Here is a 22009-nt window from a genome sequence, read left to right on the forward strand (position 1 = left end):
TGATTTAGCTGCAGGATAATTGCTCTTGAACTATTCTTAAGATGTTCCGCTATGTCTGATCATTACTGTACGATCACAAAGGCACATGGATAGGTAATCACTGCCTCTGAGACATTCACCAGTTCGGAGTCAGACCATGTCCATTTCAGCCAGTTGTACACTAAAAAAATCCACTGGATTTACTCTGCTGAATTGTGGACAGTGGTTCTGCACGATTTGCTTGCTTTAAGCATTCCTGATATATGTGTGTGTTGTTTACCTCTTAGTGGCTTAAAATTTTAAAACACCTGTCACACTGAATGGTTTCAGATCTTTACACAGAATTTTATATTAGATAAAAGGAACCTGAGTAAACACAAAAAATATTTTTTTTTAATTATTTTTTTCATTTACTTAATGCAAAAGTTATCAAACACCCATATCACCCATGTGAAAATGTAATTGCCCCCTTAGTTAATCAGTCAACAGTGAACCCGATATTATTAATAAATTGATTCAGCTGATTTTACATAACCAGGCCTGATTGCAGCCAGCCCTGTTGAATCTAAACCTTACTCATATTGAACCTTACCATCAGAGTGAAGTAGCCACCACAAAGTTTTGACAAGCACACCATGCCATGATCAAAGGAAATTCCAGAAATGACTAATCTTGGAAGTCACAAAAACCACTGGCACCTGTGGAATCGATAGCATTATTTTGTGGATTTTTGAGACAATATTTACAGCACAATTTTTTTTCACTGAGTCTTGTCCAGATAAGATTAGATTTTAAGACATAATTTCCTTAACGCCCACATTACTCCGGCCAATCACAGCACATATGTGCTCACTTAAATCAGTCTAAAGGAGCTGATGAAAAAAAAAACACAGATTGTGAACATGGCTGTACTTAAAGAAGTAGAGCATATGAGTATCATCCTCGGTTTCATCCAACAGTCAGCAGTTTGCTAGTTACAATTTATAGTTTACCAGTTATATTGCTAATTTACACAAAAATCCACAAATAAATGCAAGCGATTCCACATGTGCAAGACGATACATCAATGCACATCAAGTCATTTTCCAGGAAAGATGTTTGCAAGTGCAAAAATATATTTGTGAATAAATTATTTTCTTTGTGAACCAACTACATTTATTTGTGGATCAGCTGCATTTATTTGTGGATCAGTTGAATTTGTTTGTGAACCAGTTATGTTATTTGTAAATTTTTACAAACATTTGTGAATCTTCTTTTATTTGTGGAAGGTTCATGCTATTTATTTTTCAGACAATAATACCTTCATAGTGGTGTGCACAGTTATCTAAGATTCAAGATTCAATCCTAGAATAACTAATGGAATTGTAATCCATGACCAAATTTAATTAATGAGATAATTTGATAAGCTATGCATCAATTTATCCTGGATTGTTCAATGCCATACGTGAAACAGGGCCCTGGAGTTCAATAGACTCTCATGATCAACTGTCAAAAACTGCACTTATGTCAAGAAGCTCTAGAATAGATAAAGAATCGCAGTCTGACGGCAATAGTAGATCATTTAAAACCTTGACAAATAGAATTTCAGTGCTACGGTTTGATCTAAACCCTGACTAGATTCTTTGATTTCCTTCAGGCTCAGGTACACATCCTGTTTGTAGGGATGTGTTAATGATTCTGAGTATTGCTGGTTCTTTATCCATTTTAGTTGGAGTTGGCTCAAGCGAGCATGTACTTGTAATTTGAGATAAAACCAATTTGATCAGCTCATCTGCTTCAATACGAGTAAAACTGTGTAGTGTTACAGGGAGTGCTTTTTCTGTAGTACTGCATGCCAGTGCTGTGCTTTCACAGAAGTGATGCCAGGACAAGGAGACATCCGGGAGATCTGGCCTCTAATGGTTTCTAAGTTCTCATTTAAAAAGTTCATGAAATCTTTGCAGCGCTGTAATTAAGAGGGTAATTTGTAGAATCTGGCGACTGCATTTTAATTTGTTTACGGCATTAAAGCAAAATCTTGGTTTATAACTATTCTGTTCAATCAGATTACAGAAATACAATCTAACAGATTGTACTGAAAGAAGGCTATCTTTCCATGTATGTTAGAATACCGCTCGTGCTGAAAGAAGGCTATCTTCCATGTATGTTGGAATACTGCTAAATGAGCACCACTTTCACTCTAGTTTTCCTGTTGACTGCTTCAGGGCAGGAGCGATATCATTGTACCGTGGAGCAAGATTCTTTTGATTGTGTTTCTTTAAAGAGGGCCAATTTCATTGAGAGTGAATCTCAGAAATATTTTTTTGCTGGTTAGTCATTTGGTCCAAAAAATCATCAGTATTTTCTTCACCAGTGAGGAATGCCTCTGGGGACTTATGAAATTCAGAACAGTAAACGGGTTTAGCGACCGGCTGTAATAATATATAGGTTCTCCCAGAGGAAAAAATCTTTTGCTTAGGATAGTCTTTTCTTTAACTCTTAAGAAAGTAGTAAGATCTCAATTGTACATCTTTTTGAGATCACTTCAATCTGAACTATTGCTCCTAAAACCCCCTTAGGAGAAAAGATGAGATAATGAGAGAATGAATTTGAGACTTCAGTAAGACGAATGGGTATTGAATTGAGATGCAGTTGTTTCTCATGAGGTCACTATGAGAAAACTGAGACATATTTGAGAAGAATCATGAGATCCTAGGAGTCATAGCTGAGTTTTCTTTGAGCGCTTTCTCTGATCTCATGGTCCCATGTTCAGGAGACTTACATTAGACTTATTTAAGATCATTTAGAGATCTCTTGTTTTGATCAGAGTAAGACATAAATGAGATTATATGTGGTTGTTTCTCCTGAGTTGAATTTGAGAAGTAGTAGAAAAAGCCTTTGGTCTCACCTTAGTATTAAAAATAGCTCATTTGTGTCTAGGAGAAATGAAAGAAACAACTATGAGATCTCTTCTTGGATTTTGCTTTCCTATGGGCTGGTATGGATGGGCTAGTAGCCTGAATTTAAAATGTATTAGGAAAATGATTTCATAATATAATTTTCACAACCTGAATATAATGGGGCAGCTTAGCAGCAAAAACTAGGCTACGTTTCTTATGAGCCATGACAAAATTGTCACGCTTGCAGGCAGGGAAGATACACTGACTATGCTAGCATCCGGATCAGGTACAATCAGCAGACATCTATCAAGACATAAGGCTATGTCTGAAACTGCATGCTATCCATTCTTAGCATACTAATGAGTTTGTAGCATGCTGCATACGTATTTTCATTTTGAGTAAATGAAAAGTACCTGTCGGACATGTAATTAACCATTTGGCTGTTCTCAGCCATAGGAAGCTTCAAAGCACTCAACCAGCATAGCCTGGAGATAAGAGAGAGCAGGAACTTGGGGGTGTGAATGTGTGTCTGTGTAAGTGTGGGTCTGCGTGTATGTGTGTGTGTGTGTGTGTGTGTGTGTGAGTATATCATAGGGGGCGTCAATCACCCTCCACCCTCCTCTTTTTCACTAAATTAAAACGTTAAAATATGTGCCTTTCTTTTATTTCTTTCTTTTAGTTAAGTCAGTTTTGGACAACCTAAGAATAAGTTTGTAACAGTTAATTGGAAGTGGGCATCTGGGTCTTGTATCTAGGTCTGGTGTTCTACATTTCATCTCTGGTTCCTTCAGAATATTCTGCTGTCTTTTGGTTTTTGCACCTTTGGATTATTTTGGGACAAATAAGCAGTGGTTTGGTATCTTTTCTTCATTCATTTCTTGTGTGACTGCCCATGTCTGTAACTTTTGTTAATTGTTTTGAGGTAGTTGAATCTTGTCTTTAAATTATATGTGAATACTTAACATAATACATTCCTTAATTTTCATCTAGTTGTGAGTTGGACGTTTTGAGAAGGTTGATCCAACAGTTCGCTCTGTCTATCAACAAATGTGATGATTTAATTGATAATTGATGTCTCTGATAATAATTACCAAATTAAATTGAATAAATATATTTTACATGTCAGATAAAAGTGAGATGTTTTAACTGTTGATGAACTTGTGTTCGGTATTCAGAGTGCTGGACTTCAAATCATGGTGTTAACAGTTAAAACCACTGGGTTTGGGAAATTGAACATATTTCAATTAACCTTCACCTTGCTGACATACCTGGATGTATGCTACATTAAGAAAGGTTTCTGAGTATGAGACCATGGTTACTCAATGTAAAGTGATGCCCCATAACACATTGTGGCTGCATATCATCATTTCAGTAGCCAATCATATCGGGTGAATAACAAATAATTTTTGATGACACAACCATGACAGCGGCACTAATTCAAAAAATGTCATCCTGTATTGACTGATTGAATTGAAGAGATGGTGACATGTTTATTATTCATAAAAAGGCACAGTTTTTTGACATTACCACATTATATTGTACAACCGAGTGTCCTCTACTGCGATTACAGAGAACCATTGTCACACTGAAATATACATTTTGATAGCTACTGCTATCAATGCATTCATTACCTCAACAACCTTCAACTTATTAGTCAAATTAACTTTGGCGTTCTTGAGGTATAAACAACTGTATTAATAGCACAATTAAATTTGTACAACTGAACTTGCTGCTCTTCAACCTCCCATGGTCCACACCCAGTAACTCCGTGCTTGTATTACACACAGTTTCAATGCCATACTACAAACATTCTCATGGCTTGCATCAAAATGCTGTTACTCAGTGCTGTATTACACAGGCTCAGAACTATGTATTCAGTGCTGTATTATAAACAGTAATTTTCCTTTGGCTGTCACTGACCAGCCTGCTTCCTCTAACTTTTCAATTGGTCTTTTAGATATACGGCTCAGCCTGTGCTCTGGCCCCTGAAGGCATACTCTCATTGCCGCTGCAGGGGTGGATTTACCTGAATTAGGGACCCCTACTGGAATTTCCACCTCCTTGTGTACAGTGTCTAGGGCAGTCTTCTCTAATCCATTGTTCATCTCTCCAGAAGACAAGCTGGGCACAGCTAGACGTTGTCTGTTTCTCCTCAGTGTACTCCCGAACTCTGTTTCTTATTCATTCTTATTCAAGTTTGAGGGGCTGTTTCCCTCCGAATGTGTCTCGTTGTCTCACTCTGACTGCGACATTCTTTGCCGGGGGTGGGGTGGGGGTCAGTGGCTTGGCTGTCTTGTCATAGTTCTTTGACTGTATATGACTACCAGGCTCCATCCTTGGCACTATCTTGTGCTGCTCTGGAAGGAGTTCTGCTGATGGGAGGCAGTTGCAAAGTTTCCTCATCAAAAGATGCAGTTTTTTGACTGCACCAGGGTACATGGTACAGCCCTCGGGCACCATCTTCTAGTATTACAAAGAACCATTCTCACACTGAAATGCTAATTATGATAGCTACTGCTATCAGTGCACACATTTTCCCTGATCTGATACAATGTTCGGATGCCAATCTTAAATTATGCTGACTCTTTCTACAACATCCTTAATGCTATGTTTGGCAACAGAACTAGTAGCTAAGAACCATGTTGCTCTGAACACAACATAAGACTACAGTAGAAACCATCATCAATACTTACCTTACTGCTGTGATAAGTAATCCAGTGGTTATTTCTTAGGTTGAAGTTTTCAGTTGAAAAAATAAAGTGAAATGACACAAATAGATACAATTATTATGATCTTGTGGAAGTGAGAAGATAGAAAAGACCAAAAAGGTAAACTGAGACTGGCAGTAGCAGCGGCAGCTACTGCACCCATTGCATGCAAGCTGCAAGTAGCAATTTGATTAAGCTAAACAGTATAAAACGAATGTGTTAAGTTGATGCCTACAGCCTCAGGAACAAGCTGATTTGGAATTAATTGGGGTGTATTTTCTTGCTTCTTACTTGTTTTATGGCGCTGTAAACCATAAAAACAATACGAGCATGGTTAGCAGTGCTTTCATGATACAATACTATTGAGTCTGTGTAGGCCTGCTCTGAATGTATTTTATGTCAAGTGCTAACTAGCTAATGAACAGCAATTGTCGCATTATCATTCATAACATTCAGTGATTCCATCACTGTTAGTGTGAGGGAACATAAATATTGCACTGCCATTCTTGTCATGGACCTGATTACCTGGGAATTGAAAGATGATGAGAGGACTGCGTGTTGTACTGCTCATAGCCAGTAGGCACTGAACAGGGTGAGTGGAGATGGAACATCTGCATATCAGCGGGGGGTAACTGGTGAAGATATTTGGTCAGTACATAGAGTAATATGTACAATAATCCAACAATGGCACAAATCTGAAGGACGAAAAAGAATCGGATAGCACAGAAGGGAGGTCAGAGATTGAATGGTTTGAATGATTTGTAACTGTAGGAATGAAGGGGAAATGTAATTCGCTGTCCTCAAAGCAGGAGAGAGAGGAGGACCGTTATCACCCTGCTTGCAGCTCAACACATAAAGAACACCATTTGCCATCTGAACATATTCCTTTTAGACCCTGCTGAAGGAAATAGTGGGATCAAAGCATAAACAGGCAAGCACCTGAACTGAAATAAAGTACACCGTGTTGCTCATTTGTTTGAATTCTGCTGATTTTCTGAATCGGTGCTGGTGCCAAAGAGCCTGACAAACCCGTTATGAAAACTACTTTGAATGTAGTCTCATTGTAATTGTCCTTCTGTGTCCTTCTATGGCATAGAAAAACAGAATAGTATGACCAATCTAGTTCATTCAGTGACAAATGAGGGATTTCTGAATACATTTCTTGAATTAAGATATTTTCTTCTGACTTTCTAGTTGGTAATGTATTGTGCAATAAGAATGTGACTGAGGTTCGGCAAAATCTTAATGTGTCTGATGCTGATATGGGTTTGTATTTAGAAAAAGCTATTACAAGCCATGTAAACAATTATAACAGCGATTTTTCTGTCTAAATCCGAGGAAATTTTCTATGGAAAAGGAATTTTCTTTGAAAAATGTGTGCATCTGTGAAAGACAATTTTACATTTGTTAAACTGCACACTGAAGATTACATGTCAAAGAATTGTAGTTCGGTAGTATTTGTGAAATACAATATTTGTGCAGCCCTTTGGCACTTTGTTTAGATTACAGTAGAGTAGAGAAATCTTTATCGTCCCTACTGGAGTAATTCTTTTTGGAGCAGTGAAAAACACAAACATGAAGTCCATAAAAAAACATATAACAACAACATAAGATACACATAAGGGACATACAACAATAACATAAATACATAGATACATAAAAGACGTTTAGCAGTAGCAAACAATGTGACATCAGTCCTAATTCACAAACCCTCCAGTTATGCTCAAATCGCGGCTAGCCTCTGTGATGTAAGAGCAATGAAATCTGTTTCTGCTGCCTCTAGGCAGCCTGTGCCTACACCCAGAGGGAAGAAACTCAAGAAGTGTTGGTGTAGGGAGTCCTGAAGACTATCCTGAGCTTTTCTCCTCACCCTATTCTGATAAACTTGACTGAGGACATTCTGATCACAGCCAATGATTTTACAGCCCACTCTCATAATTCTTCTTGTTCTTATTCATCTGGGTTCAGTTACCTAACCAGCAAATGAAAGCAAAAGATATTAACTCACTCAGTGAAAGATGAATAAAAGATTTCCGAAAGTGAAATGTCTACATTAAAACTACAAAGCCTCCTTAAAAATTATAAGCGTGGGTGACATTTAAGATGGCATACACACTAGGCTGAAAGCTTAGTTATCTATTGTCCCTATATTATCTATTCTTGTACTGGCTAAGCACTTGTACTTTTTTGCCCATTAATGAGCATAGATAAGGGGGCAAGAGCCCTCTTGGAAAAATCAATAGCCATTTCTTTTGTCTTATGCCTTGCCTAATGCACACTACAGGATTTTCAGTCACAATTTTGCGGTCTTCAAGATCGTAAAAAAATCACACCACCTCTGTTGGTGGTTTAATATGAGACGGTCAGGGATTCAATCACAGCTCTCTCGATCAAGTCTTAAGCTAGTCTGGGACACTATCTGGGAATGGTCAATTAAAAGTTCATGAGCCAGCAGACAGAATTAAAATCCATAGCGATGTTGTTATTTGCAGACGTATTTGCAGGTTGTATACAATGCAATTTATAATATATTCCAGGTGTGTCAAATTGAAGTTAAGGAGGGTGTTGGTGGCGTTCTCTATCCCTGTTTTAGCTTTATATTTTATGCAAATTGTTAGCAGTCTTAACCTTGGCTGCTGGAACTACAATAGAGTTTGGAACTACAATAGAGTTTTGCTTTATTTTTGGGAGCTCTCTGATGAAGTACGCAATGGAATATAAAAGAAAGAGGCCACACTGTTTCCTGCCACAGTTTTAGAGTAGCCTGCGGCCAATGCCATCAGCACCAGAACTTTTCCTCTCGTTAGTATGCATGATGCAGTGGTTCTCAAACTTGGTCCTGGGGGACCTCCGTGTATGCTGGTTTTTGTCGCAGCCAATCTCTTGATTAATTATGGTTATTGAACACATTTGTTTAAATTATTTTATATTGTTTTCCTTAATCGTATTAACAGAATTCAGGTTTGGCTTGTTATCTTTGCTTTGTCTTGAGTTCTCTAAATGGTTAGTTTTAGTGGACAGGTGTCTGCATTTTTACCAGCTATGAGCCTGTTGGTTCACCTTTGTCTTTCATTTAATCACTTCATTTTTTTAACATCTTTTGTGTTATTGTTTGCAATACAGCACAATAAGGACAATGTAAGTATGGGACTTTTATTCTTCACAAGATACATAGCTATTGCTGACATAATGTTGCTTAATAAATTATCCCTCAATGAAAAGCATAATTTAAGAACTTGAAAAATTAAGAAAAATTAAGAAAATTAAGAACTTGTTAAAATGATTGGATTGAAATTATGGTTGGAATGAAAACCAGCATACACAGGGTTTCCCTAGGACCAAGTCTGAGAATCACTGGCATAACATATTTCAGAACTTTCTCCTTATCAATAATACTGCTGTGCTCAGGTTCTCCAACATTGACATTGATTCAATTCCTCAGCCAACAGCACATCAGGTTTGTCAGCAGCATAAGCAGCTTTATTCTCTTTCCTCTACATCACCTCCTTTGACCAGACGCTCTCTCTTGCAAAACAAGACTTATCCTTGTCACTGTAGGTTCCACCTCTACTTTGTCTTCTTTATCTGCCTGTACTCTTTGGGCAACATCACACCTATAAAAGGAAATCTTTTTTTAGACCACATACTGAAGAAAGCACCTTTAGCCCCATCCCCTCGCCAAGGCTTGTTCTGTCCGTTCCGTTCCGTTTTGTTCTTTCTTATTTTGAAGGCAGCCTTTATAATTTGAGTCAATGAAAGGATCTGTATTATTAGCGAACAAAGATAAAGAATAAAGTTTATAAGTCAAGATGTTTGAATGCACCTGCAATTCAAATAACAGAAATGATCTGATATCTGATCCTAGTACACTATGCTAAGTCTTTATATTTAAGCATTTAGTAATGATGCATCACAGCCTGAAAATAAGCTTTCATTGTGATATTCTGCCATGTTTACAGGTACCGCAGTTACTGCTGTGGAAATTATATGCTTCCTGCAGGTTGCACTTTACAGCTGATTGAGGGTGACTCAGTAAAGAAGTTATTGTAAATGATGACTCTTCGGTCAACAAATAAACATTGAGACTGATGGGCCTATCAAGTGAGATTGATTGCACAGACCTTGCACTATTGGAGACTGCAGCAGCCTGCAGTGAAAAAGGCAGATCTCGATAGAAGTTTTTGAGGTTCTGATATTTAAATGTTATTCACTATAGGTTTGTCTTTGAAGATGCTGTTTCCCTGAAAAAGTGATCTATATTTAATTCCAAATGTTTCAACCTGTATGCCTGTGTAGACATCTTCTCTGCATTCCATGCGTTTGAGCTGCAGGGAATGTACAGCAGTGGAAAGAGTGATGAGTAGTGATAACATCTGTTTATTTGTGCATAATTTCCAGAGTTTGTCTGTCTCAGGCCCCCCATGACTTCAGCAGCTGCTACTAAATGCCCGGGGAGGCTCTTACTTATTTTTGTGGGAATGCCACTGTTATCGCAAACATTGTATATCGTTTGATCATTTGAGATGCGCACAATTCTTAGCTAAAACTTTTATAATGCCTAGGCCCCTTGTTTGTAGAGGCTGGGGTGTAAGTAGCTCTAAAATGGTAATTTGTCTCTTGGCACTGTTATTGTTAAAAAAATGAACCAGAACCCAGCCCACTTTGAGACATTGCTCATATAGCCTAGTCACTAAGGGAAATACTATCTTCTACTCCTGACATAAAATGAGAAAAAGTATCAGAGCTTGAAAACAAGTTCCAGCAAGAGACCAACCCTCATATTACCACAATATATAACAAAATAAATTCATAACCATTGGAAAAATAAATGTATACCTGGGAGCATAATCAATCAAGAGATAAGTTTCTTGGACTCAATCAAAATGCATCCTTTGACTTTCCATATTGCATAACTAAATATCTGTTTATATATTACAATTATTTTGGTTTTTTTATTCAATTAAAATATTGTATATTTTTATGCACTCAGATCTCCCCAAATCAAAACAGAATCTTAAATTGGAACAACCAGAAATATTTCACTTATATCACTGATGGACTACATTATTATTAAAATGAAGTGCTGATGAAATATTTACTTCACTGATATTTTGTATTCAGGACTCCTTAAATGGAATGGAGAGGGGGCGGGTTCTTATATCATACTCACAAATGCACGCATCTTTGTGAACTACTGTAGCAGCAACCAGGTTTCCTTATTACTTTCTTCTATCTTAACTTCAGCATTATCTGCATTTATACTGGAAAACCATAAACCAAAAAGAAAGTTTAAGTTTAAAATCTGTAGCTCATTAACTATAAATTCAGGTACAAAATAAACGCACTTGCTTCACTATTGATACCATCTCATACGCTATACTCAGCAGACTCACTCCCATTCGGTCTAACCCAATGTTTCTAAACAATGAGGCATTTTCAATTCAGTCCTCAATTGAATAGAGGCATAACTCAAGTATACCCAAACATGTAAGTGTGTATGAAATTGTTGAAGAACCTTAAAATATTTTAACTGACTACAGGATTCAATACCTTCAAATCATAGAGGTCACCATGTGAAATCACAAACATTAAACATCTCCATCTCCAACAACATTGTACACCATATTTCAATACCTGAGCCTTCACTCTAGTACCAGAAATAAATTATCCAAAATATGAACTGCCATCTCACCTCTTGGGATTCTTGTTAGCATTTTTCTTAATAGACCTCATCAGTACAAGGCACACACAATGTCAATGACTTGACATTTGTCAATGTCAATAACTAAATGACTTTAAATCAAAGACAGAATTAGTTCAATTAAAGACTATACACAGAACACGTCACTGTACAAACCTATGTACAATGGTATTAGTCCAGCAGTAACATCTCTATCGCCTCTTATGTAAGTTATTGCCATAAGACACTGGCCCTTTGTTTATTCTCATTCTAATTCAAACTTTTGAAATCCTACATCCTACAGTCTACGGCATCACAATACTAGGCTGTTATACTCTGAGATTATCTGTCTCAGAAATCATATTACTTGGAAAGTAAAGTGGAAACCCTGAAGTAAACTATCCACATCTTAGTGTCTTTATTAAAAGCGTACTGCCTCCTTCAATGCTAACTTACAAATGAAACACTTCCCCCTTTCTTTGGCCCCTCAAAATAATGCAACTGTTGAAAAAATAAAATATGTTTCATGTGATTATTCCTTCTAACACTCTCTCTTGCTGTTCTCTGTCCTTTAATAAGCTGACAATATTATGTCTGTGTGCTATCCCTTTGATTCTGTTTTTTTTTCTTCCATAATTGTTCATTTCTATAAAAGAAAAATGTCACTTATTGATGACAGTGATACTTTTGGATGGAACAATACTCAGATGTGGAGAAATTGGTTTTCTTGATATTTGGGACTACAATGAATTTGTTTTGAACTACAAAGCTGTTACTATCTAAAGCCTGCGGATGCCACTAAATTCTCTTTTGTTTTTCTTTTTGCTATGGATGACTGGCCAGTTTAGAAAAACCTGAAATCTGGCCGATGGAGATTACTAGTCATTTATGTAAGCTTCAGTTGGTTTCTCTGTTGATTAGGCTAGTAAGCAGGGGTTCCTGACTGCGCTAACCACTGATCTGTATTTTGATGAGAGGGAGTTACTTTCTACAGTTCCCTTGTTCATCAGCTCACACTTAACAGTAGTCTCTGGACTACAGTGAAACGATCTCTTGCTTAGCTAATATTAACCTGCTAAATGATGATCATTAGTATGGAGGCAAGATAATTCACATTACCATATTCAGTTTTCATAATTAGGCTTTCATATGACATCTAATTTTAACCAGAAGGCTAAGTTCATTTTGGCAATGTAGCATTTGGAGAATTTGATTGAAACAGAATTGCTGTAGATTAAATTATCTAGCTAACTTGCATCGGTAACAATAATATCTTTCAGTGGTGAGGAGGCCACTATTGCCAACTAAGCAAGCTAACTAAGTTGACTAAAGCTGCACATTGTCCCCGGGCTTGCACATAGATTGGGGAATCATAACAGCAATTCTAGAAAAATAATTGTAATAGCATGCAGGTTAGAAAATATGCCTTGGCATTAAGGTGCTGTCCACAAAAGCACTGAAAGGCCCTATAACCTGCTGCTGGGCTGAAAATAAGTCTAACATGGGAAATTGCTTCATAAGGGATACCTTGAAAAAATCCTAGCCAAAACATTGTGAGGCTTGCCTCTTTTTGTCTTAATCAAGAAAAAATCTAAAATCTGGCATTTTGACAAAAGACCTGGTGTCCAAATCCAGAATGTTCAAGCTTAGCTAGATCTTTGAACAAGACAATGATCAAAAGCGTACCTAAAAAATCAACCAAGTAATGGCTAGCTGACACAGAATGCTAATTTAGAATGGCCATCTCAGTTTTCAGACTTAAACCTATCCATCCATCCATCCATCCATCCATCCATCATCCATCAACCCACTTATTCCTGGCCAAGGTCACAGGGGAGTTGGGCCCTATCGCAGTATTCATTAGACAAGAGGAAGGAATACACCCTGGACAGGTCAACAATCCATTGCAGGGTACCATTCACTCACACACTCACACCTAGGGGCAAGTTAGACTCTCCAGTTAGCCTACCTGCATGTCTTTGGACTGTGGGAGGAAACTAGAGTACCCAGAGAAAACGGGGAGAATATTTTTTTAAAAATTGGGAGTACCGAATTAAAAAATTGTGGTTTGGATTAAATACACAAATACAGACCAAAAGATCTGAATGGTCTTGAAAGATTCTGTATAGATCTTTGGTCAAAGACCCCCCAGTATATTCACAAATCTTATGAAACTCAATAGAAGACAAATCAGCACTACTATCCTTGTGAACCGAGGGTGCATAAAGTACTGAAAATATTGGGTGTGAGTATTCTGTAATTTTAGATGATGACATTCAGTAATTATTAAAGTCAAATATTTTCCATATAAAAATAAACAATGAATTCCAATGAATACTTTAAATCTCCAGTTTCCATTTAATTCCCATTTATTTATTCTGTGGCACATTTGGCTTTTGATCATGAATTTTGACTGTTTAGCATTTGATGCTGTATATTGCAACTTTGTGGCAGTCATGGCTATTTGAACAGTTCTACTGGAGTATCAGCACATTAATGTTCATCTGTTGTTTGGTTCCTGACCATTTATTTTCATTGGCCATTATTTATTTTGTGATTATACACACATTTATTTGTGTATATCAAGTTGCATTGCAGTACACACAATATTTTAAGTCAAGCACATTACGGGGCATATTCCTCTATGATTAAATTAGCAATAGGGAGGGTAGAGGGATATTTCTCCATATACTGCACACATATATACTTTAGTAACTCTTTACTAATATAAAATGTTGCTCTAATATTATCAGTTTGCAATAAAGAGTGAAGAGGAAGTGACAGCTAATTTAGCTTTTGAGATTAGGCCAGCTTTAGCAAAATGAGCAAGTAGTCAGTGTCAGGATGAGATCATGCACTGGTGTGGTGGCACTGTTAAACACTGAAAATGACCCAGATATGCATTCATTCATATTCTCTCTGGCTCAAACAACCTGCCTCATTATGGCATTATGATTACTTTAAGGTGGCTGTCGACAGGAGTAAATCACACTTTTATTTGCATTTTGAGGGTTAATGGGCACTTTTTAATGTTGCTGAAAAGGACACCAGGAGAAGTGCACTTCCTCTGCTAGTAAGCATCCTGGTGTCTCATCAGCAGTGCATTGTTTGACATGCGGGCCAAGATGGCATGGTTTCTGTAATCAGTGACTTGTGAGTAATACTGACTTGTGTTCTTGGCACTAGCAGCCTGGCCTTATTCACAGTGGTATGAGAGTAAATACAACAGTGCCTCTTTGTTCCATATAGGATACGTTTTACTGTGTATCATTCACTTTCTTGGGGTTTGATACAATATCAGAAAATTGCTATTTTTATTGCATAACCCTTATGCAAGATGAGGTTGGTCCACATTTTTATTGGTACGATATTTGTGTTAATTCCCGATTTGATGTGAGTGCAAGTATTGAATGAAGGCAAATTAAGGTTTTTGACATGATGCGATATAAGAAATACCATACATTATAATGTCCAGCTCCTGTACACTACTCCTGCATTACAGTGTAATATTTACAGGAGAAATATCATTTATTTTTTCTTATTCTCATACTAAGAATAACAATGTCATCAAGATAATTAAAATTTTCTCAATTATTGTATCTACAGTGGGTGTGTATGACACAATCTTTGATAATGTTAACTGAAGGGCTGAACATTGAGCCTTTTAAGCTTTCAGATTTTGAGTGGGGATTGATACATCCTCGCTGGTGAGAGACGCAGTTCTTAGTTTGTGAGGTGAGGTGGCTCAAAAATAGCAATCAAAAATGTCTCACAAAATACGTACGGCTCATTAGTGATTGATGTGCCACATGGAAAGTGGCAACCATGCCCCCTAAATCTCAGTTTCTGTCTGCTTTATAAATCAATGAAAGTGACAATACAAACAGCATTAGTAATAATACATTTATACAAAATTGCATTTAGTAATGATAAATGAAACCACTCATTATGGGTGATATGCACCATCAAATAACTCATCTCAGGATATTTAATTGTAAAGTAAATAGTTTATGCACATTTTTAAGGTTGTCACTTACCAAAAGGGTCAATGATCAGACTGACATGTAAAAAAGTTAGAGAGCAACTATGTAATCTATTTTATCCATCTTTTATGACATTAATCTTTGCTATTCTCTGGTGATGATGAAGGTAATAAGGCATTGGTTTTTAAGGAACATGCAATAGCAGTTCCTTTTTTTTTTGCTGTTTGTCCAGTGTGCTCATTGGCTCTTTCATTATTGCTGTCATTGGTTATTGTGACTGCACATGCCACATCACAAGGAGTGCTCACTCTCTGTGGGCTTAAGGGCTTACTGTAAGCCAGGGGAGAGTGGAGAGACATGGCCAGACAGTGGTGTAGAAAGCATAACAGGCCTGGAGGTGGGTGCATCCAAAGGCTACATCTGGACTGCTCTTATAGTGAATATTCCCTTAATTTTCACTTGGTTTATATTGAATGAATATTCTCTTAATTTCCAGTTGGCTTTCTGCTGTAATAATGTTGTAAAATAGAACTATTTCAAGAGAACTATAGAACTACCCTGGATTTCAGACATTCAGGCTTTCCTTCACATAAGGTGCCTACCATGACACAGAATACCTCTGAAGGTCAGGGCATGTGTTTGTAAGCTATTCAGATATAATGCAATCATACATGCACATATACTTCCTCATTCCATCTGCTGTATAATGAAAACCCAAATCAGTTGGTTTTATATATATTAGTTTTTTCTATCAAAATAACAGGGATGTGCAATATGCTCAACAATTCCTTGGAACTTTATCGACATCATGCTGGTAACAATAATGATTTATTTAATTTAGTCAAGCAAATCTCTTTAATTTGCATGCCTACCCCATGTTCATGCATGAGAAGTCGTGCATGTATGTATGTAAACCTATACGTTGCGAAGTTGAAGGATTTGGAAGATGTAAATATGCTATGGGATTGTTGTGTATTTGCAGGGAATTTCAGGATAGTTTGCAAAATAGTACAAACTTGCTTTGGTGTGGGGCAGCATGGTGGTGCAGTGGGTAGAACTGTTACCCCACAGCACAGCACAGGGTAGCACTGTGGCCTCACAGCAAGGTCCTTTGAATCCCGGCCTGGGCCTATCTTTCTGGAGTTTGCATGTTCTCCTCATGCCCACGTGGGTTTCCTCTGGGTACTCTGGTTTTCTCACGGAGTCCAAAGACTTGCAGATAGGCTAGTTGGAGACTCTAAATTGCCCGTAGGTGTGAGTGTGTGGCCTGCGATAGATTGCCGGCCTTTCCAGGCTGTATTCCTGCCTCTTGCCCAATGCATGCTGGGATAGGCTTCCGCACCCCTCCTAGACTTGCTTTAATGCCTGAAAATCAAAAGCAATGCCTTCTTTTATTTGGGTTTTTTATACAATAAGAGCCTAAGGGCATATTTAAATGTGGAAATGTGGCATGCTCATAGCTACCTGATAAAATACTTGAAGCTAAAAAGTTTTAAATAAGTCTAATTCAGGCATACATTTTTTTTCTGGTTTAATATACTGGAAATGCTGTAATGCAGGTACTGAAGTAGAAAACAAATCCTCACAAAGTGCTTAGTTGGCTGATGTATGTTCATTTATGCTGCCCTGAGTCTTGCATGCTACAACACTGCCCTGCCGTGTTACAGGATCATTCAGACAGGGTCAGGGAAAAGTATTACTCTAGGCTTGCTTTCTCAGAAATAAGAGATGGATATCAGCTAGACATATGGATAGAGTAATGAAAATAAAATAAAAATAGCAGTTCTGAATTTTCACTGCTAAGCCTCTAAAGTGGAAATAGTAGGCAATTTAAATAAATTACACTGTCACCATGGGCACTGTGTGAATATTTTAAGCCAAACAGTGACCTTGAATGGGCTTAATTTGTTCTGACAGGAAAGGACAGTTTAGATCTTTGCTGTTTTTGTGTGAGCAGCGAGTTACTTAGTCACATATATGCATGTTATGCGTGTGTGTGTGTGATATATGTGAATGTCTTTCCCATTCATAAAAAAATCACATAAAACAAAAAATCTCAATGTTAACTGAAGCAATAATAAGAGACACCTTGATGAGCATGTACCTGCTTGATCAAACACATATGCTGTCCATCTTGTCCCCTTTGCTGTATACAAACTACAACCACTTTCACTCTTGGAGCATGGAACATATTAACTTATTCTGCAATATATCGGCATCCTCGGTTAACACAACCAAGGACTGGTATTTTACCTGATTGATAGCATTCGAACTGAGCACACCAGAAATTATATTATAAACATGCGGTTGTCCAGTACTCCAAAAGAACTGTGGAAGTAGAGCAAGACAACAACCAAGCTAAATAACATTTGCAAAGTATAGCTTGTCAGCAAAAAAATAGTAAATCATAAAAGCTGATGTCCTGCTATATTTTAATGTACATGAACAACCACATGAACTAGGGTAGGCTATAATTTATTTGGTGTGCGTAGTATTTTTGTTTTTTTATTTTTATTTATTTGAATGATTATTAATTCATTTGTTTATTTTGGAGTGATAAGAAAGCAAATCTAGTTTTGCCAAGTCGAGTTTTCCAGCTAGGTTTGCTAATGTTATGGCTCCTGAAGTGGACACAGAACATTTCAGAAACTGTTATCTACAGCCTGATATTTGCAGGTGGATCTTCTCTGCTATGCTGATGTGACCCTCATTCACACTAGACCCCTAAACAGTAATGTTTCATAGCATTCCAATAAGGCTATGTGAAAAAAGCACTTAGGCACTTAGAACTACAGTAAGTGTTATCTGACATAGGCTACCTGGTGATGTTTTAATAGGGTCAAACTATTTCCAGTTTTCCAGAAAGTCACAAACCTGAAAAAATGCAGTGTCTCTCTATTGATCCACTAGAATGTGCTGTGAAGTTACACCTGATTACATTCTGGCTGTAAGGCCAGATTTATCAGACAATGCCAAGGACCAAACACTCCACCCAACTGAGCATGTATAGCCAACTATTCAGGCGTGTCGCCAAAGACAAGTTAAATGCCACAAATTGACAGAGTTGTCCTTCATGTAACAGATGAGTCATGCACTTTTAAACCTGCACAGCTTTTGGAGTTGTTTACTAAATGGACACATGCTTTATAGAAATGGCCCTGAAAGAATGAAGACAAATAGTTTTTACCTGTTTTTCTCATTTCATTTTTATGTTATTTGAACGATCAGCAAGATTAGTGATACTGGATCGAGCCACCTAATTAAAAATGATAATGAGTTTTGTAAATTGGGGCTACAATTTTTTAAATAATAGGTAGATAGATAAAAATCTCTCTTTTTATTTATTTATTTATTTATTTATCTCTCATTTTTTGTACTGTAACAACCGATTATGAGAAAACTGCTTTCTGAAGTGACTACTTTAGAACCTTTACTAATTGCAAAAAATATTTCTACACAATATCCATTTGTAAATATTTGTCATAATAACACATTGAAAGCATAATAAATGTACCGTATATGCTGTCTCACTACACTTATTTACTTTTAGGAGAAGGATAATTGAATTAATCTAATTATGCTGCTGATTCCTCCGTGGTGAAACAAGATGGATGGAAGCTTTTTTATGCTTAATGTCACAAAAATCATTAAGCATATTTATTATTTTGATTTCTTGCCTTTTGTTCATGACAATGTGGTTGCAAGTAGGCTAACATCAAGGTAGCACCATAAAGGTCTGTCCATGTGCTATGGGTGGTTAGGTTAATTAGGAGTATTAATTAGTTACCATTTAATTGATAAGAATTTATTTAATATTTTACATTTCTCCATATGTTTAAGTGATTTCGGCATTCAGCAACATTGTCGATATATTATTTCAACATGAAAGGGAAAGTTCACTTACTTATGGAGCCCAAGACTAATATTCTGGGGCTGCAACATTTCTAGCACAAATTACTGTACGCAAGGCAATAGTTCTCTGTGCATGGCTCATCAAGGTTCTGTCAGAGATCATATTTTCAATTTTGTGTTTTGGTCGTAATGCACAGAAAACAGTGCGGGATTAATGTGAAAAGGCTAGAATCCCAAGGTAGTTCTGTGGTTATTTCCCCACTGAAAAGCAAGCACGGATTTGTGACTGATACATCATTTTGGACCCAGTGTCTTAGCCTCTGGGCATTTCACTGAAACACACAGCACCTGTGTATTTTTGGCTGGACCGCAACAGTGGGGCCAGCCCTACAAATGCGAATGTCTGTGACTGAGTGACTGAGTGACTGAGTGACTGAGTGATTAAGTTACAGCATTGGTCGGCCGAGTTATGAAGTTACCCCATTGGTCGGCCGGATCACATGTGTTAGGTCCAGCCATATACTAGGTTTTAACCTGGTCTTGTTAATTGTTACACTGCAAATATGACTACTTCAAAGAGCTACTTTTTTCCAGCATGTTTAATTGTAGACATAAGGTACTGTAGCTAATAGATGGACCCTGTATGTTAAGGTGGATTTATTCAACAACATCACTTTTCTGTTTTTATTTTTTTATCTTTTATTTTTTAGTTTTAATAAGCTTACCATGTTTTCTCTTTTTTTTAGATAACCGTTACAGAGTCCGTCCTGTTTTTGCTGCAATATACCTCTAAAGATCTAGATAACCGTGAGAAGACCATCGTCACAGGAGACTGTTGTTACCTCAACCCTCTTGTGCGTAGGACTTTCCGCTTCTTGGGTATGTCACAGAATTTATCCTTTTGATTAAAAAAGAATCATTTTGTCTTCCTGTGCTGTTCTGTTGAATACTGCCAGACCCCTTCCTACAGTGTCAAAGGGTAACTCCATGGACCTCTGCCCGGCCATGTTTTCATGTCTCCTATGTGTTCTCCATAAGCAGTAAAATTAGAGGCACCTAACCTTGTTGGAGGGCAAGGCTTTAAGTGAGAGGAGACACTTACAGTATCCATAACATTCTTATGTGCCTTTATCAGATGGGAGTACAGATACAGATTACTACTGTGATTATTGAAGAAAATACTACAGTAACTCCAATTAATATCTGTATTTACTCATCTCAGGATATGCACGCACACACACACACACACACACACACACACACGCAGGCACAGGTACACAAACACACACACACCACACACACAAACATATGCACACACACACACACACACGCGTACACACCATGCACACATGCACACACACACCTACACACACACACGAATGCACACACACACACATACACACACATTCACGCATGCACATGCACACACACACATACACACGCATACACACAAACACACACACACACACGCATACACACAAACACACGCGCACACACAAATGCACACACACATACACACACACACAAGCATGCACACACGCACACACACACACACTTGTAATACTGCTAAGATTTCCTATTTTTCTCGCTTCATTGGAGGCCTTGTGATTATTCACACATTATGTAAATCGCTTATGTCTCCTCTCATCCACACTTTCCGCAACACTCTTTGCTTTGTCTGCAGCCGAGCGTGCTAATAAGCTGTGGCTTTTCAGGTGCCACGGGTGAAGGCTGTTCAGTCTGGAAGAGCAACGGGCTTTCTTTGTGAGGGATCTGAGGGGATAACAGAGGTTATAAGTGAGGGAGATGTGATAAAAACACTCTCTCATAATCCTCAGCCACAGCACCATATTCGATCATCTAATGCCTACAGTACACCAGTCTCACGGAAGGTACATGTAACCACCACACTTTCAGGAAGGCTAACTGAGCTGAAATACATTTTTAATGCGCTTGTCACTGGTTATTTTAGATATTTGATCAGAAAGAAAGTGATTTATCTGAGAAATTATTTTGCATAGATCTATCTTTTCCCCTTTCATTTTGCTTAAAATTCTAGTAATTATTATTTTTTCCTTACTGGACTTGGTTCTCCACCTGTTCTTCACTTTTTTTTGTTGTGATACGCACCTCATCCCTCTTGATTAAAACTGGTTGATCCGTGATACTCTGTGTTCCAGTCTAACTGCATTCATGTGTTCTAGTGCCTCCTTACTCTTTTAAAAAAATAAAGGCCTTTTCTCCCAAAGAGAATTAATTCCACAGCCTTTTTCTTTTACCTTGGTTAACAGTCTGAGAAACTGTTCAGCAGTAATTACAGATTTTAATAATTATTGTTATTATTATTATAGTTATAATTATTTGTACTGTGTTGTAACTTGTCAGTTTTCTTTCTTGCCAATCACTTCAGCCTTACTCATAAAATAATAGAATTTCAAATAGAATGAGTGGGATTTGCTGAATTTTATTGTTTCACTTAGTCCTTTAGTGGTAATTAATTAAATTGCATTGAATTGTTTTAGGCCCTGAAATGTGCAGTTGTTTTGCATAATTACTCACACAGTTTGGCAAAGTTTGAATTTAATGTTTCAGGTGATGTCATTTTAATTTGCAAAGGTTTCTGAAATTATAAAGCATCCCCCTAACCCACATTACCATCTCTTGATCTCTGATTGCAGGGATCCAGCATCCAATTATTTAAATATGAAAATGGTTCGACAGAGCTTGGTTTCAGAGGATGACATCATCCCCGGGATCAGCTTCACAGTTATAATTTGCACCTGTGTGTCGACAAAAATTGTGTACTAACTGTTTAAAGCTGACATCTCCAACAAGAAAAGTACCAAGGTGGATGACCAGTATAAGTTCATTGGGGTTCTCGTTTGAGTCAATAAAAAAAAAAAGTTGAATGTTTCCTTGGTAACTGTT

At 37.4% G+C, this 22009-nt stretch overlaps 1 protein-coding gene across 7 annotated transcripts in view; it reads left to right on the plus strand.

The window, feature by feature from the left end:
• plppr5b (phospholipid phosphatase related 5b) overlaps positions 1-22009 on the plus strand; it is a 67367-nt gene that overhangs the window by 28107 nt on the left and 17251 nt on the right. For all 7 annotated transcript variants that reach the window (XM_064332204.1, XM_064332205.1, XM_064332208.1 and 4 more), the window contains one exon: positions 19828-19960. In XM_064332204.1, coding sequence (XP_064188274.1) covers positions 19828-19960 — 133 coding nt within the window. The remainder of the gene's footprint in view (positions 1-19827; positions 19961-22009) is intronic.

The sequence above is a fragment of the Anguilla rostrata genome, chromosome 4 (assembly GCF_018555375.3).
Source record: "Anguilla rostrata isolate EN2019 chromosome 4, ASM1855537v3, whole genome shotgun sequence".
Taxonomy (NCBI): Eukaryota; Metazoa; Chordata; class Actinopteri; order Anguilliformes; family Anguillidae; genus Anguilla; species Anguilla rostrata.